Source organism: Alosa sapidissima, chromosome 15 (genome assembly GCF_018492685.1).
Source record: "Alosa sapidissima isolate fAloSap1 chromosome 15, fAloSap1.pri, whole genome shotgun sequence".
Taxonomy (NCBI): Eukaryota; Metazoa; Chordata; class Actinopteri; order Clupeiformes; family Clupeidae; genus Alosa; species Alosa sapidissima.
In genome coordinates this window covers 19,223,787-19,246,271 of record NC_055971.1, presented here as the reverse complement: position 1 = coordinate 19,246,271, position 22,485 = coordinate 19,223,787, and the positions used below count along the sequence as shown (strand labels likewise).

The 22,485-nt window shown below is 45.1% G+C and overlaps 2 protein-coding genes across 16 annotated transcripts in view; both read left to right on the top strand.

The window, feature by feature from the left end:
* gramd1bb (GRAM domain containing 1Bb) overlaps positions 1-10,669 on the top strand; it is a 133,303-nt gene extending 122,634 nt beyond the window's left edge. For 13 of the 15 annotated variants that reach the window (XM_042062906.1, XM_042062910.1, XM_042062905.1 and 10 more), the window contains 9 exons: positions 204-322; positions 2,456-2,598; positions 2,893-2,996; positions 3,269-3,484; positions 3,941-4,031; positions 4,493-4,504; positions 5,103-5,210; positions 5,434-5,554; positions 5,966-10,669. In XM_042062906.1, coding sequence (XP_041918840.1) covers positions 204-322; positions 2,456-2,598; positions 2,893-2,996; positions 3,269-3,484; positions 3,941-4,031; positions 4,493-4,504; positions 5,103-5,210; positions 5,434-5,554; positions 5,966-6,055 — 1,004 coding nt within the window. In that variant the 3' untranslated portion in view covers positions 6,056-10,669. The remainder of the gene's footprint in view (positions 1-203; positions 323-2,455; positions 2,599-2,892; positions 2,997-3,268; positions 3,485-3,940; positions 4,032-4,492; positions 4,505-5,102; positions 5,211-5,433; positions 5,555-5,965) is intronic. The other 2 variants (XM_042062913.1, XM_042062907.1) reach the window with 1 other exon arrangement.
* Positions 10,670-12,546: 1,877 nt separating this feature from the next.
* On the top strand, positions 12,547-21,394 carry LOC121684586 (dapper homolog 3). Its single transcript, XM_042064646.1, has 5 exons — positions 12,547-13,612; positions 17,753-17,933; positions 18,520-18,606; positions 19,032-20,120; positions 20,169-21,394. Exons 1-5 carry the CDS (start codon positions 13,364-13,366, stop codon positions 20,555-20,557), a joined length of 1,995 nt encoding a protein of 664 aa, XP_041920580.1. The 5' UTR covers positions 12,547-13,363; the 3' UTR covers positions 20,558-21,394.
* Positions 21,395-22,485: the final 1,091 nt, after the last annotated feature.

Below are 22,485 nucleotides of genomic sequence, written 5' to 3'. Positions count from 1 at the left end.
ACCCACTGATTAGATCAGAGAGATTAGGTCTCATGAGCTCACGGGGTTGATTCCCATGATGCACCAAAACTCTGGACAGCTGAGTGGCTTTGGGATAAAAGCTTGAATAAATTGAATAATTGTTAAATGAAAATATTTGACTCATGTTTTGTTCATTCTGTCTTTCCTAACACACACACACACACACACACACACACTTGCAGACGTGGTGTATCACCCCTGGAGGAAAGAGGACGCTGGAAACCAGACAAGAGAGATCTTGTACACCATCTCCCTCTCCAACCCACTGGCCCCTAAGACAGCCACTGTTACAGAGACACAGGTAAAGGCCCTACACCCCCACACACAACCATCAACAGACAACATGGACGTACTCTCAAAAACACACACAGATATGGCACTCTGTGTTGCATCACTGCATGCATTCATATACATATTCATATGACCTTGTCTATGCATATTCATAGCATCACACATGAACATATACATGTACATGTATATAAGTTCAAGGATTAAAGTTCTCCGTCGTAGGACGGATTTCCGTCAATTTGATTTTAGAAATGCCATATTTGAGATCGATGCAGATCTGATGAGAAAAAAATAGGAGGGGGGGGGGACTATCACCTTTTCTTTTCCTTTTTTTTAAGGCAACTACAAATATTAGGTCCGATGAATTAATGTGTGTGATGGTAAATGTTTAAAGACCTAATAGTGTCTCAATCAGTGACCGCTCAAGAAGATACGTCAGCCATGAGTTTCGCTTTGTTTATTTTGTAGCTACACGCTTGTCTCATTGGCCTGGGGCATTTGCTTAAAAAAAAGAACACGTCTGGAGGACTAACGGTCTAAAAGTTGTTAGTATAGTGTAAAAGTATAGTGACACAATCGAGTCAGCTGATGAGGTTGGCCAATCCGTTTAACTTTTTTGGATATGATACATTGTGAGCTCTATGTGCGAATTCGGAGAAGAGGCGTAGGCTGTGTTCTTTCCGTGCATCAATGTAGACAATTTCTTGCAAACTCTTGTCAGGGGAGGTCATTCATTTTGGGTGTCGCTATGACTTGAACAGATAGCCTGCTATGCCACCCGATGTGACCTATTATTATGACCGCCGTGCAGCGATTTTTTTTCTTTCTTTTTCGCATGGCCAAATTTCCGTCTAAGATTCCTGGGACACTGAAAGACAGGGGTACACGAAACTTGGTGGGCATGTAACCCCACATGGATAGCATGGAACCATCATTTTTTGTTTTGATCTGTAGCCCCCCCCGCTGGACTGGACCCCCCGAAAGGAGGGTAGGGCAGACACAGTTTTCTGTGAATATCTCGAGAACCGTAGGGTTTAGGAGGACCACCTTTTTTGTATGTTGATCTCAAGGGGCCATGTCAACCCATTCCATAACCACTCATTTCAGGTATAGCGCCACCTAGTTAAAAACAAAAAAGTAAAAATGAGGTGTTGTAATCGCAGGTATCTGTGACCTAACATAGTCAAAACTGCACGAAATTGAAGTGTAGGATCATTATGACACCCTCCGAATGCATGCCAAGTTTCATGAACTTTCATTCATGGGGGGCCATACAATACAATAATTTATGTGTACATTTAGTGACCGTACACCAACAGAGTTTTCTGTGAATATCTTGAGAACCGTAACGCTCTCACAAAAACACTCTCAATTCGCCTTATTCACATGACGGCCATTGGCGGCTAAAACGAGGCTACAGGGTACACAAACCATAGGATTGTTATGTTCTATGCATTCACCTGTAGGTGGCATTAATTATATAGTAAGTGTACCCTGTAGCCTCGTTTTGGTTTAAACAATGGCCGCCGTGTGAATAAGGTGAATACTCCCTTTACTTTGCTGTTTGCATCTTTTTGTACATTAAAAATCAATAGGTCGCGACCGCAAAGGGGGTGCTATCTCTATAGATAGATATGAACAACGTATGACTTATGGCCTGAAAAAAGTTCAGTCAAACATTTTTTTTTTTCACTTTAAACCCTGTAATATAAGCATATACATATACATTATGTACATATATACATCTTTGGAAAATGGCTGCTGAGTGGCTATCAAATGTGTTGACGGTCATATTCAAAATTAAAAGACCACTGCAAATTTGAATATGAGCGTCAACTCATTTGAATGTCACTCAGCAACCGTAGAATCACATCAGAAAAATGTGCAGTGGACTCTTAGTTAGTTCCAGAGCTGTATATACAATACATGTATGTGATACAGCATCACATGTGGTACTCTGCATTTACATTTACAGTTAACAGGTCTAATCTGCTCTCCAGGTATAAGACACAAACACTTTAGCAACATCTAAGCAATTCTAGCTAGTGCAATCGGAAACGTCCTCATTTCCTTCCTGTTCTTCTATTGTTTGCCCTGCCCTTGACCCGCCCTGCTCTCCCTCCTGGGGGTCTTTCCCCCCCCTCAGACTCTGTACAAGGCCAGTCATGAGAGCGAGTGCTACATCATCGACGCCGAGGTGATCACACACGACGTGCCGTACCACGACTACTTCTACACGCTCAACCGTTACATGCTAACACGAGTGGCCAAGAACAAGTGTCGTCTGAGGTAAGATTCATTAGTAGACGTTATCTGAGAGGGGGAGTTTGTTAAGCACTCTGTTACTGTAGTTTTAGATTTGTTGTAACCAAAACGATATAAACATTATTTATTCGCATCGTGACATAATTTCACTTTATGGAACCTCTCATTGACCATTAATAAGCATTAATACATTTAAGGCAATGACAACCAAGCATCATTCTCTCTTATTGCATAAAGTTATCGTTTCAGCACTTTTTATCAGAACTGCATTAGGAAAATGTCATACTATTGACCGTCAAGTCTCTGCCATCTCCCCAGAGTGTCCACTGAGCTCCGCTATCGGAAGCAGCCCTGGGGTCTGGTGAAGGGCTTCATTGAGAAGAACTTCTGGAGTGGACTGGATGAGAACTTCCGCTCTCTCGGTAAACATCTCCACTGACCCTCTGTAACCTTTTCTATCTGTGTTGAAAGCAGAGGCACAAAAACAAATGTTGTTGACAGTGTGGCTATTCACAAGCCCTAAAGACATCAAAGAGTATTTATCAGTATCAGTAATCTGTTCCATTTCAGATCACTGACTGTGGTTACAATGTGTGTGTGTGTGTGTGTGTGTGTGTGTGTGTGTGTGTGTGTGTGTGTGTGTGTGTGTGTGTGTGTGTGTGTGTGTGTGTGTATGCCTGTGTGCACATCACAGAGCTGGAGTTGGCCAAGCTGGAGGACGTCATGCTGACGGAGCAGCAGGCTGTCTCCCATCGTCCCTCGCCAAAAGCCAAGGCGGTCAAGAACTCCACGCTACGACGCAGGAAGAGGCCTTTACAGCACCTCCGAAACCAGCACATCGAGGAGGCCCTGAGCCCCGTCACCACACCGACCGACGAGGAGGTCATCCACTGCATCAAACACGTGGCAGGTCAGGAGGGGCACACACACACACACACACACACACACACACACACTCACACTCATAGCAGAATCTTGTTTATGAGTTTATGTTGTGTGGTGAATGTTTGTGTTGTTCTGCTATGCTGTGAGTGTTTGTGTTGTTAGAGTTTATGTTGTGTGGTGAATGTTTGTGTTGTTCTGCTATGCTGTGAGGGTTTGTGTTGTTAGAGTTTATGTTGTGTGGTGAATGTTTGTGTTGTTCTGCTATGCTGTGAGGGTTTGTGTTGTTAGAGTTTATGTTGTGTGGTGAATGTTTGTGTTTTTCTGCTATGCTGTGAGTGTTTGTGTTGTTAGAGTTTATGTTGTGTGGTGAATGTTTGTGTTGTTCTGCTATGCTGTGCTCTGCTGTGAGTCTTTGTGTTGCTCTGCTATGCTGCTGTGAGTGTTTGTGTTGAGAGAGTTTGTTCGTCCTCTCTGTGTCCAGGCTCCACCCAGACGAGGCAGCCCCCTGAACACCTCTCCAGCGGCTCGGCTCTCTGTAGCGTGTCCAAGCTTCTCCTTATCATCAGCTTTGTGTGAGTGCACATTCCAGCATGTACACACACACACACACACACACACACACACACACACACACACACACACACACACACACACACACACACACACATATACTCATGCAAACACACACATATCCCCAAAACAGATACACATACACAACTGTTAAGCAACCATGTATGCACAGACACCACACACACATACACACACACACACACACACACAAACACACAAACACACACACACACACACACACAGCCTGTAGTCCTAAATGCTATAGTGGCTAAATAATGTAGCATGTGCACTTCAGCAAATGTAGATTTTAGATGTAGAAATGTAGAATTTGCTCAGGAAAACAACTTTTAATTTCTTGACTTAGTCAGTCAGTATCACCATTTCCTGTCTGTCATCTGTTCAGGACATCAGTTCAGGTTATAAATGTAACCCTTCTCTTTTTGTCTCTCTTGGCTCTCCGTAGGATCTGTATAAGGTACACATTTTTACTGATAACCCAAACTAGCTGAGCTGAAGTGCGTCATCCGCCTGTTTGGATCCCTCTAGTTGCCTTCTGTAATAACAGCAGCACAGTCTGCTTCATTACCACACATGCCATCCCCAGTTGCCTATGTGCAAACTGATACCCTGTCCAAGTGTAACCCTCTCGCTCTCTCTCTTGCTCTCTTTCTATCTCTCTCTCTCTCTTTCTCTCTTTCTCTCTCCTGTCTCTGCGCTCTCTCTGTCTTTTCTCCCCTCCCCTCCCTCTGTTTCTCTCCTGTTTCTTCTTACCCCATCTCTCTCTCCCTCCCTCTCTCTCTCTCTCTCTCTCTCTCTCTCTCTCTCTCTCTCTCTCTCTCTCTCTCTCTCTCTCTCTCTCTCTCTCTCTCTCTCTCTCCCTCTCTCTCCTCTCTTTCTCTATCTCTCTCCCTTCACCAGTCAGCTCATTCTGCTCCTCCCTCTCTGTCCTGTCCTTTCCTCTCTTGTCCAGTCCTCACTCCCCTGGTCTCATCAGTGCACTGTGTCCCTACAATCTCCCCCTGTGTCAGTGAGGTCTCACTGATCCCCCTGGTGGCTTTGCTCTGTCATTGCAGTCTGGTGCTTCTGGTGTTCCTGAACATGATGCTATTCTACAAGCTATGGATGCTGGAGTACTCAGCCCAGAGCCTTACCACCTGGCAGGGCTTGCGGCTGCAGGAAAGGTAGGCTGTAGTTGATCACCTTTCACAACACATTGTCTTATTTCACAACACATAACACATTATCTTTTTATTTATTTTCTTATTTTTGTGTTATTTTTTCTTAATTTTAATGCATTTTTAAATTAAATATATCTCTTATTATTTTCTCTCTCTGTCTGGCTGTGTGTGTGTCTGTGTGTGTGTGTGCGTGTGTATGCGTGCGTGCGTGTGCGTGTGTGTGTAGTAAACTCCCCCAGACTCAGATGGAGTGGGCCCAACTGTTGGAGTCGCAGCAGCGCTTCCATGATGCGGAGCTGCAGAAGTGGAGAGAGATCATCAAGTCCTCAGTGCTGCTCCTGGACCAGGTGACTCCCTAAACCCAACCAGCCACCTCTATCCAGCCCCCTTAGCACTGAGCCCGACACCAGCTCTCCCCACACTCTCCTAGTAATTAGACCTGAGGGGCTGATCCAGTGTCAGTGTGGTCCTGAGTGCTTTTCCCTAAAGAGCCTTTTCCCAACATCAATGACAGTTAGGCACACTGTCATAACGTGACCCTTTGATATTAGCAGTTAATTAATGAGTGACTCCAGCTTCACTCAGAGCACTTACACTGTAAATAGTGTCTTTGCTATGGCAATAAGAACTCACAACCTTCACACTTTTAATGGATGTGTCTGGGTGATCTTTACAGGTCTTATGCGTAATATTTCTAACCATCTGTGTGTTTGTGTGTTTGTGTGTGTGTGTGTGTGTGTGTGTGTGTGTGTCATCAGATGAAGGACTCGTTGCTGAACCTTCAGAGGGGCATTAACCTACGGGACTACAGCTCGGAGGCTGAGGAGAAGCGCAGCCGATATCACTGACGCTGGCCTTTAGCCGGCCAGTCAGCCACCAGGGGCAGGGTGTGCAATGCAGAGCCGTGTGTGTGTGTGTGTGTGTGTGCTTGTACACTGATATGCATACCAAACCGAGGACGCGAGGAGGAGGTCAACCTCCCCAGCCCACGGGCGTATGATGACTATGCATACCAAACCAGCGAAAGGAGAGAAAAGGGATAGAAGAGAAAGAGGGAGGGAGGGAGAGAGAGCGAGAGAGAGCACATCACTGGGTTTTGTCCACGGAGCTGCCCAACCCCGCCAAGCCATGTGGGGAGGGGACGACTGGGGGTCGAATCAGGAAGCAGCCCCCCGTTGTCAACAGGAAGTGGGGCTTCTTCTGCTCTTCGACGCTGTGGGGAAACGCTCTCCTCTCAGCACCCCCTCCGTGCTCGTCTCCAAGTCCCTTCTTTTTCTTTGTCTTTCACGTCGGAGGTGGACACGTCGGATGTCCAGGGCAGAGTCTCGCCCCAAGGAAAGGCAGAGAGACAAGAAGAGGTGTGGGAAGAGAACTTAGCATGCAATTCGTTTGTGTTCATTTTTTTTTTTAATCCTGTTGCCTGCACTCCTGGCAACAAAGCTCCCCTTTGACCTTCTCTGACGGGTGTCTGGTGACATTGGTGATGCTCAGAGGAGGAGAGGATGGTCTCAGCAGGTCCAGCAGGTTTCCCCCGGGCTCCCCAACACACAGTCTCTGCTCATGGTGGCAGCTGCAGAGATCCCCCAGAGGCATGCCTGACAGTACACACACACACACACACACGCATACACACACACACACTCACACACATTCTTGCACACACACAAACACACACACACACACACATACACACACACACACACACACACACACTCATATGCAACATGCACATTTACACATACCACTCACCATGCACACATAACAACAACATGTCACTCCTGAGAATCAGGTCGCCCTCAGCTCTCTCCCCTAGTGGCTGGAGTGTGTGTCTGTGTGTGTCCAGGCGGCCATTTTGCGGTGCCTGTCCGGGTTCTACGTCAGGGCTGGATTCCCTGACGCTTCTCTCCCGGTGCCAAGGTGCTGCATCCTCAGACAGTTAGTCATGGTAGAGGACCATAACCGGTAGATTAACTCTGCATCACAAGTGATTGTAACAGGCACTGGACTGGACCCTTGCCATTTTGAGAGTGGAGAGGTAACCAGCACCATCTGCATGTCCAGAGAAAGAGGTGACCAGACACAGTAGTAGGAGACCCTCTTAAGAGCACTTGGCATGATGGTGGAGATCAAAATGGCTGCTTTGCAATAATGTTGGAAAGGAATGGTAGAGGAAATTTGGTCAAAATGGGTACAGATTTGAAAAAAAGGCACTGTAGATACTAACAGTGCCCTCTAGTGGCATGTCTCTCTCACTACGGACCAATAGAGAGAGAGAAGATCCGAGAGTCATTCATCAGTCTACTGACTAACAAATTGTTGTGAAATTAAGTTTATAATCTGTTCTATTAGAAGTTGTACAAAATAGATTGAGAGACTTATTGCAATGGACACCATCATGACCAAGTCAAGAATGTGTTACCTTCAAAAGGGGAACTGCAGCTGGACTGTTAGGGAGACTTGTGTCTTTTTGTGTTAGCGTTTGATGACAAAACTGTGATTATATCTCTTGAAAATGTTTAAAGATTGAAGGAATTATATTAATATATTTGAAATATATAGTATATTTCAGTATTTAATATATATTTCAAGATATATGAATATACGCATTACAGATATTTATTGTTAATTTATGTATATAGGAAATTTATCAGAGTTATAGGCAAGGTGAAGAATTTATAAGGAGAAAAATAAGTGTTTTCTTCAACAGAGCACACAGACATGTCTGTGACGTGCCTGATGTGTTCGTGTATGTTTGTGCATGTGTACGTGTGTGTGTGTGTGTGTGTGTGTGTGTGTGTGTGTGTGTGTGTGTGTGTGCGCGTGTGCGTGTGTGTGTGTGTGTGTTAATGCACATTCTAACATTTCTCAGATAGAGTTATGTTTACTGCATTTACATTCTGTATTTGTTAGTGTGTGTGTGTGTGTATGACACCGTCATTCCACATCTTGTGCACATGTATGTCTCATGGGTTTTTTTTTCCACGTCAGCCATGTGGAGCCAAACTGCCTTTCTCCTGCCCGCGCGTTTGGATTCAGCCTTGCTTCAGTCTACGCGGCGACAGTTTACAGACCTCTGCCCCCCAACCCCACCCCGCCCCCCTAGAGAGTGTGATTGGCCCCACTGACCTGTCACTCACCTCTAAGCCCAACCAGTGAGCTCAAAAGGGCCATACTGTCATTATTGCCCACAACAACTGAAACTGTAGGCCACCCTTTAAAGGCTCAGGGGTCCCTCTTCACTGCTGTATATCCTGACTAGTCAGCACGAGTCACTTCAGAGTAATTCAGAAGGAAAAGCAAGAGGGTTGTTACCCCTACTGTGGAATGTCTCAAAGTGCTCTGAGATTCAAACCAAAACCTTTGACATTTGGTTTTTATTGGTCATACTGGCTTCCATCTCTTACGCTGAAGTGCACCCTGCACTTTTTCTCAAAATGGAGTCATGAAAATGAGCACTTTATGCATCATCCAAATACTATGAGAGAGAGAGAGAGAGAGAGAGAGAGAGAGAGACAGAGAGAGAGAGATTCAGGGAGCAGGGTGAGTTCACTGTTCGTGTCAATGAGCCAGGTCTCCATGAATGCAACATGGAAGCGTTTTTTCTTTCTTTCTTTCTTTCTTTAGTAAAGAAAAATGCAATGGCAACAGTGGCTGTGTGTGGTGTGATGTTTTCACCCTCACAGTTATGTAGTGCTGGTTACTGATGTGTCTGAAAACAATGTGAGAGACCATAATATTAGAGCGCACAGTTGCAACGCTAGATTGTCAATGGTTCACAGGAAATGCCGTTCGATGAAAAGAAAGCATCTGACATACTAACATACTAAGAATCCAGTTGTCTCTCCATAGACCATCAAAACTAAATATCCTTTCTGGGTTTCTAACGACCATGCTTGTTTTTTTTTATTTTTATTATTATTATTACGATTATGATATTATGATGTCATTGAGTACAAAAGGGTTTATTGACAAAAACAATCCATTCCGAGTGGTTGTTGTGACAGTATGTTGAGGATGATGAAGATGATGATGGTGACGATGATACTAAAACAATATTGTTGTGATCCATATTTTCTTTTCAAATCTGTGTTCTCACAAACTGGGTTTTCAAGGAGTTAGTTGCATCCTGACTGTAGTGCTTGTCCCATTTCCATTCCAAGTAAGAAATACCACGGATTTGACCAAGAATCAAGCAAACATTTCAAATGCTTCTGCGCTTGTTCTGCTGTACACCCACTCTGAGTGAACTTGGACTGTTTTGACTTTGCTGTGTGATGATCAAGGTATTGGTTGATTGTCCTTTTAAAATATTGAAGTTCTGGTTGGAAATGTTTCTGTTTTATAGATTCAGTTTCACAATCATTTTTAGGTTTATTCCACTGAACGACGTGCTGACATGATACTCCGCGTGTGTCTGTGAATAATTCATAAACAGTACTGTATATGAAAGGGTGGTAGTCAACATTGTCGCTTATGTTTCTGTTTGTTTGTTTGTTTTTTCCTGAAATGTATGAACATTCTTCCTCTAGCTGAAAAACCAATAGGGACCATTGTCTTGTTATGCTACTGAGGGCTTTCATGTGGAGATGTCAAGGATTGATGATGAATGCAGTCGGGGAAAAAAGAAATCAAATGCTTGGAAATCACAATTAACTGTGGTCACGTTTACATTCAACTTTCCTTCTTGCTTTTCCCTGTCAAATCAAATAACTTATCAGAATGAAAGCATGGGTTCTATTTTGCCATGTTAATCCCCAATGTAAGTGCTTTTTTTTTCTCATAGAAACCAAGTTCTGACTCAAACTCTCAATCTGAATTCTGAAACAAATATTGACTCTTTTCCACTGATTCTGTCGAATAGAAGCTTTCAATTCTTTAAACCTCTCAAAATGAGTTCAGACTAATAAATCTCAAGTTTGTTCTTTAACCAAAAGGACCAACCCTCAACCACTCTAAAAAATGTCGAAAATCATGGGCCTTTTGATGTTTCTATGGTAACACACCCACTCTTCATTCCAGATTAGAATTCTTACTGCACTTGCTGAAACATCCCCATTCTCTCCCCCACATATATTTTTGATCACACTCTGATAATGCTTTTCAAGCAAGTTGAGGCATTACTCATTCCACTTTAGTCATGTCAGAAAAGGAGCCTGATAATATCTCTCTTTTTTATTTTGTTGTTTTTTTTTTTTTTTTCCAGAGCTGTTTTGATCTCTAGAGAAGAATCAAATAGATTTATACATATTATATATATATATATATATATATAATATGATATGTAATACATTATATCCACACTGTTCATGTGCAGTGTGCACTGATGATGCGGAGGGTCAGGGCCGTGCTGTGCGTGGCTCTCGGCTCTGCCCATGACTTTGCCTAATAGAAAACTAAGCTAAAGTGGCTTCTGATTCATGTGATGTAGGGAGGTCTGAATAAAGAAGTATTCAAGAAACTCACCCCTGTGTGCTGTATTCTACTTGCGTGACTTGATTTCATTTACAAAAAAAAAAAAAACTCACAATGATGCATTGATGGTGTGGGAATTGGGGATGAAATATGGCCAGAGGATATGTTGCTAATATATTTGAAAGTTTAGGGAAAGCATGTTATGACACCTGTAGATAACCACTTTGATGTCTCATTTAGTAACAGAAACAGTGTATCATGCCAAAGCAAAAGCTAAGTCAAACATCTTATAACAGTGTAACAAATAATTAATTTAAATATCTATAACATTCCCCTCATGAGGCTGATGACTGGGGCTTTAGTGATTTATATTCACAATATTACACAATTCGTAGCACTTTCCATTCTACTGGCATGTGCTGTTAAAATGGCTCACACTTAACTTGTATGAACGGTGTCTCTCACACCTGACCTTGGGGCTCCAGCGGCTCTGCAATTTCCAATTATTTTGTTTGTGACCCACTGATTGATTCACTATGCTGTGTAGAGTTAAATGTTATAGTTTAGTGCTTGGTGCATGTTTCATACAATAGTATACATATCTATTTCAAATGTTCATGTTTTTATTCATTTCTGAACATAACATCACAACAAAATCACACAACAGCATGACAAATGGAGTACATTTGGGACACTGAGGCAAAAAAAAAAGACAGAGTACAGAGAGTCAAACAATGCTGCAAAGCCTGCTGGGATGCTACTGTGGAACCACACAATAGCCACCTACAACTAGAGACTTAGAAATCTGAAATGCTACAATTATTTGTCTCCACCCCCAACCCCCAACCCCCACCCCTTGACAGTTCGTATAATCAGTTATTTTCTGTTGTAATGTAAATCTTTCAACCTTAACCACAAAGCATGCTAATTTATTCGTGGATGTCTTCGGAGTGAGGCATATTTATTTGTATGACTCGGTCTTTGTTTGTTTGTTTGTAGCCTACCTTTACCATTGCTAACCACATGGTGCACTCATAACCTTCCTATCTGGAAAAAGAAGGCCTAACAGCCTTGTACAAGGCCAGCTCTTGGTTTAATAAAAGGGTTGTATTGTGAAATACAGCCTCCTTTTTGTGTGGTGTCTAAATATAGCCAGGTTTAGAGAAATGCTAAGGTTTATTTTGAATATAAATGTATCTTAACTCTGATTCTATCTTGTCATTGGAATTTTTATTTATTTATGTATTTTGGAACTAAACTGAGTAGTGCATAACCACAAATATTAAATATGAATGAGGTTTACAGTGTTTTATCCAAATATGTGGTCTCTGCATCATTGTACATCTGCATTATGTATTACATTGGCTTAGTTGAGCATTCAAGTTCATACATAGATATGAAAAGTGTACGCCTGGATTATGTCTTGAGCACATACCCACTTAAAATAGATATACAACACTAGATGAGATCCTTTTATTTACTTCAGTTGAAGCATTCACATAGTTGTTGTGAACTCTAAAATACACTGCCCTTTGTGTTATAACTGAATTATTATCGATGATATGGGGTGGTTACACGATTAAACTATTGATTTGCAACTATTGATGCGAAGGTGGGAGAGTAACTTTGACTCGAATCTCAATAACTCATGTAAAAAACACTCTAAAGATATGTCAGCTGCTGTCTAGAGTAGGTTGCACGTATGACTTGAGGCCTAACAAAGGACTAACAAACACGACTATAATACTAGATCCTTTCTTTTGCGAGACACTAGACAGGCAAAGTAATCTACAGCATCCATGAATTAGTCATCCAGTGTAATCAGATTGTTTCTCGTGGTCATATGTTGTTCATAACAGTCCTCTTACTGCAGTAGTGGGATTGTACCTTAAATGTTATTTGTCAAAATACTCTTCTTTTTGTTTTCCAATGATCCCATGACTTTTTCCTTCAGACAGTGGTATTAGCTGCAGAATTAAATGTCGTTATTGCCTGGGTGGACGCTGGCAATAACTACTTGTTATGAGTTTACCAGCAAGGCACTCGGTGGTCCTGGTGTTCCCAAGCACATTAAGACATTTTAAAGCATTTTGTACTATCTTCCCAGCCTGTTTTGGCAATACAACAACATAAGGCTTTGAGACCCTTGTAAATCACCAGAGTATTTGCCATTCATATTTGCTTCAACACAGTCTCTCGCGTAAACGGATCGATACAGCCTGTCTTGTTCATTCATGGCCATCCTTCATTCACACCCCCTTTTCAACATGATGTCACGACGACGATGCTTCGATTTTCCTGCTCCTGTGGCAGTAGGCGGAACCATGGCGACTTAACGGGATCTGGGCTCCGCTGCTCTGGCCCCAACCCAGTGGAATACGCCCAATGAAATGTATAGGAGCCTTTCAAGGGGCGGGTCATTCCAGCTATTTAATTATTACAGAGACACTCCGGGACCAATGAACCACGCGGAAGGCGGAATATATGAATACCTGACAAATTTAATGTATTGCTGGGCGAGGGGGGAAAAAGGGGGCGAAGAAGACTGAAGCTCTCATGAAGTGAAATAAGCTATGATGGTCACCATCACGCATGGGCCGACGCAGCGAAGCAGTCAAAACTTGGGAACACAGCTGGGAAATGTGCAACGCTGAACACAAACTGTAAGAAATTTGAAGAGGCTGTGTAGTTTAGGCTAAACGACTTCGAGCTTTGCCAAAGCCGGAGGCAAAAAGGGGCTCTCCATGTATTGTGGATTCTCCTTACCGATGACGACGGAGCGCAGGCAAAATAAGGAGCGCCTGGAAGCTAGTCTTGCTTGGTTATGCGAACTGGAGCTTCTGAAACAGCGACAAGAAAGCCTGGTCTTGAACGCTCTGTCCCTCGGAGATATAGTTCCAGGACAGCCAGCATGGGGAGATCTTCAGCCTGCTCGTTCCACCCAATCGGACGTCCTTCGGGAGCAAGAGGACTTGACTTTGAGACGACAACTGGTAAGAGTTCGGAGACAGCGGCAGCTTGCGGAACATCTGTGGTTGTGCCCAGAGCAGCCGTTAATGAGTATTAAACACCACTGTAAGAAGATTAACTCGCTGTAAAAAGCATTGAATGTTGGGTTGTTCGGGGTCGGGTCTAGTACTCGTTGTTTGGCATCTGGAAATATGAGAAGGCACAATGGCAAAGCGCGTGACACCTCTGTGCAGCTGGCAGCTCGCAGATTTACACAGACACACACACATTCATACATGCAGACCTTCAGACTAGCACACACCGTCGGGTGGGCCAGACTCTGTCTTGGTGGATATGTTTGGAGGAGAGTTGTTAATCAAGTTACGCAGCTGACCCCTCATGCGTGACACAGAGGATATAACCAGATTGACATTCTCTGCTCAAATTAATTTGAATGTTTCCCTCTGACGCCGAGTAATTCATGTCCCTTTGAGGTGGGGGTGGAGCACCACTCGTCGCAGTCCCACGACTTAATGATCCATTGTTCCTCAGTCATGGAATCTCTTAACTTAAAACTGCATTTAAATGTAATACTTTTGTCAATCGGTTTAAATAGCGTTATCCATATACAGCCAACTACCTCTAGCCTTTTACCATACAACAATATTGTTCAAGATGCTATACAAACAACTTTTCTTTGTAAATTAGTTAGAGAGAGCGTACTTAAAAGTGATTTAATGCTAAATACCCCTAGCTGACTTTTAATGTGGACGTGCACAATGTAAGAGGTCAATGTCTTTTTGTAGCATTGTTTGACTGTGTGTGGCCCAAAAGTGTAAATCTTTTCACATCACACAGAGGAGGTGAAGGCTGACAGGATGCCTGACTAGCTGGTTCACCTCAAAGCCGGGTCGTGTTCCCTCTGCAGTGCCCACTGTTTGTCAGATCCTTATCCACACACGGCCTGGGGTCGTGAGGAAAGGCCGTCTGAATGAGGGGTGAAAGAAATAAAATAAGCAGTCCCCCTGCTCTCCCCCGCGTTTCTACCCTCCGCGGATCAAACAAAAGGCGAGTATGGAGTAGAATACTAATAAGATCCCCAGCCTCCTTGGACAGCGAGCAGAGAACCACGCTTTGAAACCAACAAGAAGAAGCCTCCGCGTCACCCAAATGAGCTGTCAGCGCTGGTAATAGGGTAGGGGTGCCGCTTCAGTAGCCTCGGGAGGATGCGCCTCCAACTAAAACCAAATGGACACAATGCGCATTATACCAGTCAAATGGTATTAATTGCCATATCCAGCTCTAGATTGCAAATGCCATGAAGTGACTTTAAAATAAGGCACTTCGGTGTAACTTAAGTCTAGAAAGCACTGCTGTGGTTAATTGACGCATGGGAAAGTATGCTAATCTTGATTTCATGCTGAAATGGTGGTTTATGCAAAGTTGGTGTTTAGTGTGCACTCTATGCCAGGCTTGGTTGACTCAAGCCAGCTAACTATGGATGATGTGAGATGAGGGGGAGAGCTCACAATTCCTTGCCTCGCAGTGGCACCCTGCTGTGTGTGTGTGTGTCTGTGTGTGTGTCTGTGTGTGTGTGTGAGAATACTAATGGAGAGAGGGGTGTGTGTGTCTAGGAGAGAGAGAAATGGATGCTGAGAGGGGCGTGTGTATGTGTGAAGGAGAGAGAGATGGATGGAGAGAGAGAGAGGGGAGTGTGTGTGTGTGTGTGTGTGCAGGTCTGTGTATGGGGATGTTTAGTGGGGGTAGGGATCTTACCAATTTCCCATTAGAGTCTTTTATGGGGCAAATCACAACACTACGTAATGAGAGAGTATCAGTGTGGTAGTTCCCCTTGAGAGGCTCTCCCTCCCTGTGAGGAGAGCCCATTCAATTAGGGGAAGGACAACAAATGACAACAGGAATTGGTTTGTCCTCACGTTACACGCATAGTCAGTGTGTAAGGCTATTTCGATGTGTTGTGTGTGCCTGTGTGTGTTTGAGGGAGACATGGAAAAGCATGCACAGTGTATTGTTTCTCTTGAATGCTTAATGTGATTTGAAATATGCAGCCTATACTTAATGAAGGTTTGCAATGGAAACGTTTCTGAAGTGTGCAAATTTTGAAGTGTGCCTTAATTGATATGGATTATCAATATTTAATTTAGTGTTTTTCTACGGTCTTTGTGTGTGTGTGTGTGTGAGTGTGTGTGTGTGTGTGTGTGTATGTTCGTGTTAGGGTGCTTGCTTGTTCGCAAGCATCTGCACGCATGCTTGCCTATTTGTGTGTGTGTGTACTGTATGTTTGGATGAGTAGTATTGGATGCTGGGGGCTTGTGGTTGCATGGGTCTATAGATCTGTCAGGGCTGAGCAGGCCCCTTGATACATTAACCATGTGAAAAGCGTGTCCCAATAGGATTGATTTCTGATACCGGTCCTCGTTCGTCCGTCCTCAGCATCTTCCGACTCTTTGTTCACCGTGGTCCCTCCTTTCCAGATAAATCCATTCTCGCCTCTTTTCCATGTGCAGTTGAGTCAGTGTTGCCATGGTTGCATATGAAAGTAAAGTTTGGTGAAGGAGCCCTGCGGTCGATGTCATTTCACAGTGGCCAGGCACAGCAAGCATATACAGCTGGGCCTGAAGTTAATGCATTACTGTGCATAAATAAACTAAAGAAGCTTAAATAATATGCTGTGCTCAAAACTGTTCTGCTTTAATGTGACAGTTGTTAATATCAGACAGAAAAACTAAATAGATATATGTAAGGGGGATAGCATGCATTGAAATTAGACATCTATTTCTTTAAGTATGCATGTGTCAAGGTGCCTGCTCGGCCATTGTGCTGATATATCACTTGGTGAATGTGTAATGGACAGATGCATATTCACAGATGTCTCTTTTTGAGTTTCTAGAAAATCACATATCTTCATGTCCTGAGAACATTTTCAGGACAAAGATTATTGGCAATTAATGATAGTTCTGCATTAGGAGGTTTGTGTTCTGAGCCTCATCCCCTAGTTTCAAGCATCATAAGAATCATAATATGAGTCACACCGATTCTCACATACACCACCTGTCCCCACAGAGATCCTGCAACCACTCATTTAAATAAATCAAATTGAATGTGTTAGTATGCCATTCTAATTGAAATGTTTGGATACCGAGATGAGCTGGCAAGCAGCTGAAGCACATTTAAAACCAGTGTTTATCTGCTGAAAACATGCAGGATTTTCTCTGACACCTGATCCCAAATGTGGCACCACAAAGAGTAGTGCCTGTGTTTGTTTTGTTGTCAGAGATTAAAGCTTTTTTTCCCATTTCTCTTGACACCTTTCAGTTGACCTCACTGGATGTGAATGCTTGATAACAGAATCTGAGGGCATGTGTTTGATGATGTCTGTGTGTGTGTGTGTGTCTGTTTGTGTGTGTGAGTGCAGGGTCAGTCAAGGTTATGTTTTGTTAAATTGAACTAGCTTGCTTTTATTGTGTCACAACTGTCAACCAGAGTGTGTGGCTACATGGATGGATGTGCACGTGTGTGTGTGTGTGTGTGTGTGTGTGTGCGTGCGTGTGTGCATCTCGCATCCATGAAAAGAACATCCCAGCATTACCTTCCATAAATGCTGAGACTTCACTGAATTATTGATGTTCCAGCTGGGTGCGTTTGCTCACCACTTACGTAACTGTGTGTGCTTAGTGGTGTGCGTGGTGAAAACTCACAGACACGCACGTACACACACACACACACACACACACACACACATCTCACTCCACTACACTTCATTGAACAGTTGTACATGCAAAGCAACTGCACCTTTGGGCCTATCCCGGGTACTGCTACAGGGATTTCTGCGCTGGTTTAACATGGGGACACAGATGCATTGGCTGTTGAATGTTTAATGCAGTTTACTCATGTGAATGGAGGGAGTCTGATCCATCCACACAGTAGTTTAAAAAATTAAAGTGTCAGCAGCTAATAGACAACATTCAGTGGAATACAACAGGCCTTGTTTTATTTTTGGTGTTTACCAACAAACTACTAAACAAATACAGTACCGCTATGAAACTATAGATCATATTTTGATGTTTTTCTGTTGTCAAAACAAATGCAATGTCTCTGTGCAACTAATGTTACATGTACAGTATAGCTGGAGCATCCATTCAAGTTGTGTGTGTGTGTTACAGAACAGTCTCCAGGGTGCCCCCTGGGGGTTAATGCTGGCGCTGGAGCAGCAGCTGAGGGAGCTGGGCTTGGAGCAGTCATCGCCATTGTCGTTGCCGCCGCCACCACTCCTTCCCGCCACCGTCTGCGACGAGGCGTCTGAGGACGAGGACGAGGACGAGGCGGACAGTCGACCCAGCTCAGGTGAGGACCCCAAATGTCAATTACACACAGTAATGAGCACACAGATCACCAGCAGCTTCATTAGAAATCACAATTTATTCCTATTCAGTGACTCAGTTTAATCACTGCCACCACATCAATACCTTAGTGGTACAGCAGCACCACTGGGAATTAATTTGTATCCATTCGTAAGCAGTAGGGATTGATATGATTATTTTATGGGTTCATTTAGAAATATCATACATGTAAGTTTTATGATGATCAGGGGCATATATCACTGTATATCATATCCATTAATAATTCCATAAGTGCACATATAGATTCATGAATGATTTGTTTAAAAAGTGGCCACATTATGATGTTGGGGGAATGCTTGTATACATCCTGGTTTATGGTATATAGTATATGGCCTAGTCACTTGGCTTTTACAGTATGATCTTTTACATTACATTACATTTAGCAGACACTTCTTGACCCAACACTGTAACATCTTGCCTTATGTCCCGCTATCAAATGGAATCCGTGAAGTGAAATCTGTTTTGTGTTTCTCTGCGGGTATCCTGGTGTGGAATGATAGCTAGCTGTGCTGTTTATTTGTCTCCCTCAGGCTTTTATGAGCAGAGTGAGAGTCTCTCCCCTCCTGGTGGCCCGCCAACAACCTGGGCCTCCAGTCACCACCGGCCCAAATCAGTGGGTAAGGAGGACACACACACACACACATACAAACACGCACGCACACACAGCATTATGTCACATATATATTACTCACATACAAACTCACACACACACAGCATTATGTCACATATATATTACTCACATACAAACTCACACAGACACAGCATTATGTCACATATATATTACTCACATACAGTACAATCACATACAAACACATTCATACACGGACATACACACACATTCATGAAAGTATGAAAATACATACACAAATCATACACAGATGCAGTATGTATATACGAACAACACACATACAGTGTGAATGCAGACACACATACCGGTATATTAATACACAGAACACAGAAAAACACATCCACCTGAACATGCAATCACATACAGTACATGCACTAAGTGTTGTGTATTATCTGGCTGTGGGTGTGTCTGCAGATTGCTCTTTGCTGAATGGAGAGGAGGCCAGGGAGCCCAGTCCTCGGGCTATGCTGCCTCGTTCCCACTCTGCTCCCTTCTCCCCCCTGGAGGACATCGCAGAGGGCACAGGAGAGGAGGAGGAGGTGGAGGAGGACGAGCCGTGGCCGGAGGCGCCGGAGCTGGACACCACGGAGGAGGACATCCAGCAGGCGCTGCGTGTGGAGGCCTACATCCTGTCCCTTCTGCAGCGTCGGGCCCTGCGGCCCCGGCAGACGCAGTACCCGCCGGCCGCAACAGGCCGCGGCCTGACCACCTCCGCCTCCTTCCCGGTCCGCCCGCCGCACCCCATCACAGTCCCTGCCGCCCACGCCACCGAAGCGCCTCCGGACCCCGCCGCCGAGCCGCAGGAGTGGGTGGCCAGCGAGGAGGTCCAGTCTGATGCCGAGCTGGCCCAGGCTCTGGAGCAGTACTACCTGTCCCTGCTCTACCCCACGTCCAGACCTGCATCCCTGGCTGCGGCGGCCCCATTGGTGGCGCCCCCTCCTCAGCAGTATGCGGGGGCCATGGAGCCCAGCAGCTACAGCAGCACTGATCCAGAGTCCCTTCAGAGCAACCCGGACTACGGGGAGCCCTATCCCCTGGTCGCAGAGCAGCTGCTAACCGTCAACTACGTCCCTGTGGAACACCCCCACCCCCACCCCCACCCCCACCACTGCTCCCCCTTCCACGGCAAGCACAAGCCCAGCCGGGCGTCGTTCTCCGGAGGTCAGCTGCCGCCGCCACCGGCTCGGTCCTCCCCCTGCAGGGGCTCAGGTGGCGCCGAGGCCCGGAGCTCGCCCAGAGGGACGGGGAAGAAGAGGACGACAGCGACAGCGACGACGACGACCACGGCGGCGACCAGCCGCTCGCGGTCCGAGAACAGCCTGCAGGCAGGAGGCGGGGGGTGGGGCCGCTATTACACCGTCCAGAGGGACATGGCCAGGGCCAGGCGGCAGGTGCAGGGCCAGGACGAGCCCCCCCACCACCAGCAGCGCCGCTGGTGCTCCACCGCTGACCTCAGCCAGGAGGAGGAGGAGGCGGCGGGTGGTGGAGGGGGAGGAGGGGGTGGTTACGGAGGACGCCCCAACCACCACCACCCCCATCTGTACTCCCACCCCCACCCTCACCCCCACGCCCACCCGAGACAGGCCTGGCCCCCTCCCCCACCCTTGTGCGCTCAGTACGGAGGCCCGGAGCGAGGGGATGAGGTGGCTGCAGTGGCCATGGCGGCAGCAGCAGCAGTGGCTCCAGTCCCTGTCCAGGCAGCGGGCGGCGGCTCCGACTCCAGCCTGAGCGAGGCCTACTCGCCGGGCTCCAGCTCGTTCACCAGCGACTCGGACGAGAGTGGCGGGGGGCTCGTGTGGCCGCAGGAGGTGCCTCCACGGCTGGCCTCGTCCCCTCCCCCGGCCCTGTCCTCCGTGGTCAAGATCAAGGCATCGCACGCGCTCAAGAAGAAGATCATGCGATTCCGCTCCGGCTCGCTGAAGGTCATGACCACCGTTTGAGAGTGTCTATCCTCCCCCTCCCCAGCCGGGCCATTCCCCCTCTGCCATCCCCATCCTCTGGGGGCTTCAGCTCTGCTCTACGGCCGCGATGCAGCGTACTTTCATGAGACATTGTTTTGTATGGATCTCTTTACGTAATTATTTTATTCGGTACAACCTTTTTTGTAAACATTAAATTATCCATTTCTAAAGAGGAAAGTGGGGCCAATGCAATACAGTGCTTAAAAGAACCTTAAAAAAAGAACTCAAAAGACTTTGCATTGCATTAAGTCCACTGTCTAATAATGCCTGACTTTTGTAAATATACCTGAACTTTTACTAATATAATTTTTTTCTCCTTTAAAATGAAACAAGCCCACTGTAGCATGCAACAGTGGCGCAAAGTAAAGATGCAAGAGAGAGTGCCCACATGCCCACCAGTGCCATGCAGAGACGAACACACTGCCAATTCTTTTAGACATATGCCACCTACCTACCTCTCACACAGTGCCAACCCCCCCCCCCCCACACACACACACACATCAAAAAAGGATGACTGTGCCTACAACTTTTACTCCCCCACTGCCACACCCCACCCCAACCCTTATCCCCATCTCTGCCCCACAAACAATACCCTCATGTGCCAATAGGGGGCGCAGTTCTGCCTGCCCTCCTGCTTACTCTAGTATTCATGGAATTTTGTAGATATTCTGCCCCTATAGAGACAGTAGCACATTAGTACTTTAGGACCGTAGCCATGAAGGTTATCATGAATGTAGATTAGTTTGAGAAGAACTGCCCCTTCTCTGCTCCTCTGTTGTGTACTTCAACCAACATTCGCACTGAATAAACATCTTTTTTGTAGCTCCAACGCCATGAGTAAATATTGTCTGGGTTTGTGAAATGCCTGTGTTTCATGCTCTGATTGGTACATTAGTGTGAAGTTAGAAGCAGATGTTTCACCAGCTGCTAGGACAGGTCGTTCAGGCTGGGAGGGTGTTAGGCCAAAGGTGACATCTTCTCCAGTCTGGCCCTCAGCCAGTCTGTGGTTTGCATGTTTGATTTCTCAATCTAAATTCATAGATCTTTGGTCTGAAAAAACACAACCCAAACACTTCCTGACAGCAACCACTGCATGGTTATGATAAGCTTAGTGCTGCTTCCAAAGTACCAGAATCAAATAGTGAACCAAGTTGATTTTTTCCCTGTTGAATTGTTTGTAGACAATTGATTAGTGCAGACTATTACTGATTACTATTAATAATTAATTAAGGCAAATTATTAGATTATCCACCACCCGTTATTGTTCACAATGAATTCTAGTACCCATAGCAGTATTTGAAGTATAATGGTACAAATAGTTTTCTTTTATTATAACTAACCATGGTAGTGGGTGCTCATATACATTTACAATAGCCATGTTGTGGCCTAATGTAAAGCTACTGTACTGTTGAGACATAAATCACCTTAGTATTTGCACCCTTTAGACTGTCTAAAAACATTTAAAGATGGAACACATTCAACCTTCCAAAGGCCTCTTATGAAATCTTATTGCACTCCTTTCAAAGCTACAGAGTGTTAATTTAATTGGCTGAAGCATGATTAAAAATCTGTATGCGAGGGATCAGCAGTGCGTTGGCAGCAGGGAGTCTACCGCTCCAGAGGAGAGGAGCGGACCCCATGTGTGAGGAGAGGAGACGACACCATGTGTTTTGTCTTCCTCCTGAAGAGGTTCAGGCTCATTGCATCCTAGCAGCCCTCACTCACGCTCAGGAGGCAAGGTCATGAGCAGGTCATCTCAGTACTACCATGCCCAGCCGGGATCTTTTGGCCGAGTTACACTACTGTTCTCTCTCTCTCTTTCTCTCTCTATCTCTCTCTTTCTCTCTCTCTCTCTCTCTCTTGCTCTCCCTCTCATTATCACTCATCACAACTCTTTCACCTCGCTG

Excerpts from the sequence above, each read along its gene's own strand:
- LOC121684586 (XM_042064646.1), top strand. The coding sequence starts at position 13,364 with ATGTATTGTGGATTCTCCTTACCGATGACGACGGAGCGCAGGCAAAAT. Across the intron at positions 17,934-18,519 it reads GGACAGTCGACCCAGCTCAG|GCTTTTATGAGCAGAGTGAG; the intron begins GTGAGGACCCCA and ends TGTCTCCCTCAG. Across the intron at positions 20,121-20,168 it reads TGGAGGGGGAGGAGGGGGTG|CCCACCCTCACCCCCACGCC; the intron begins GTTACGGAGGAC and ends TGTACTCCCACC.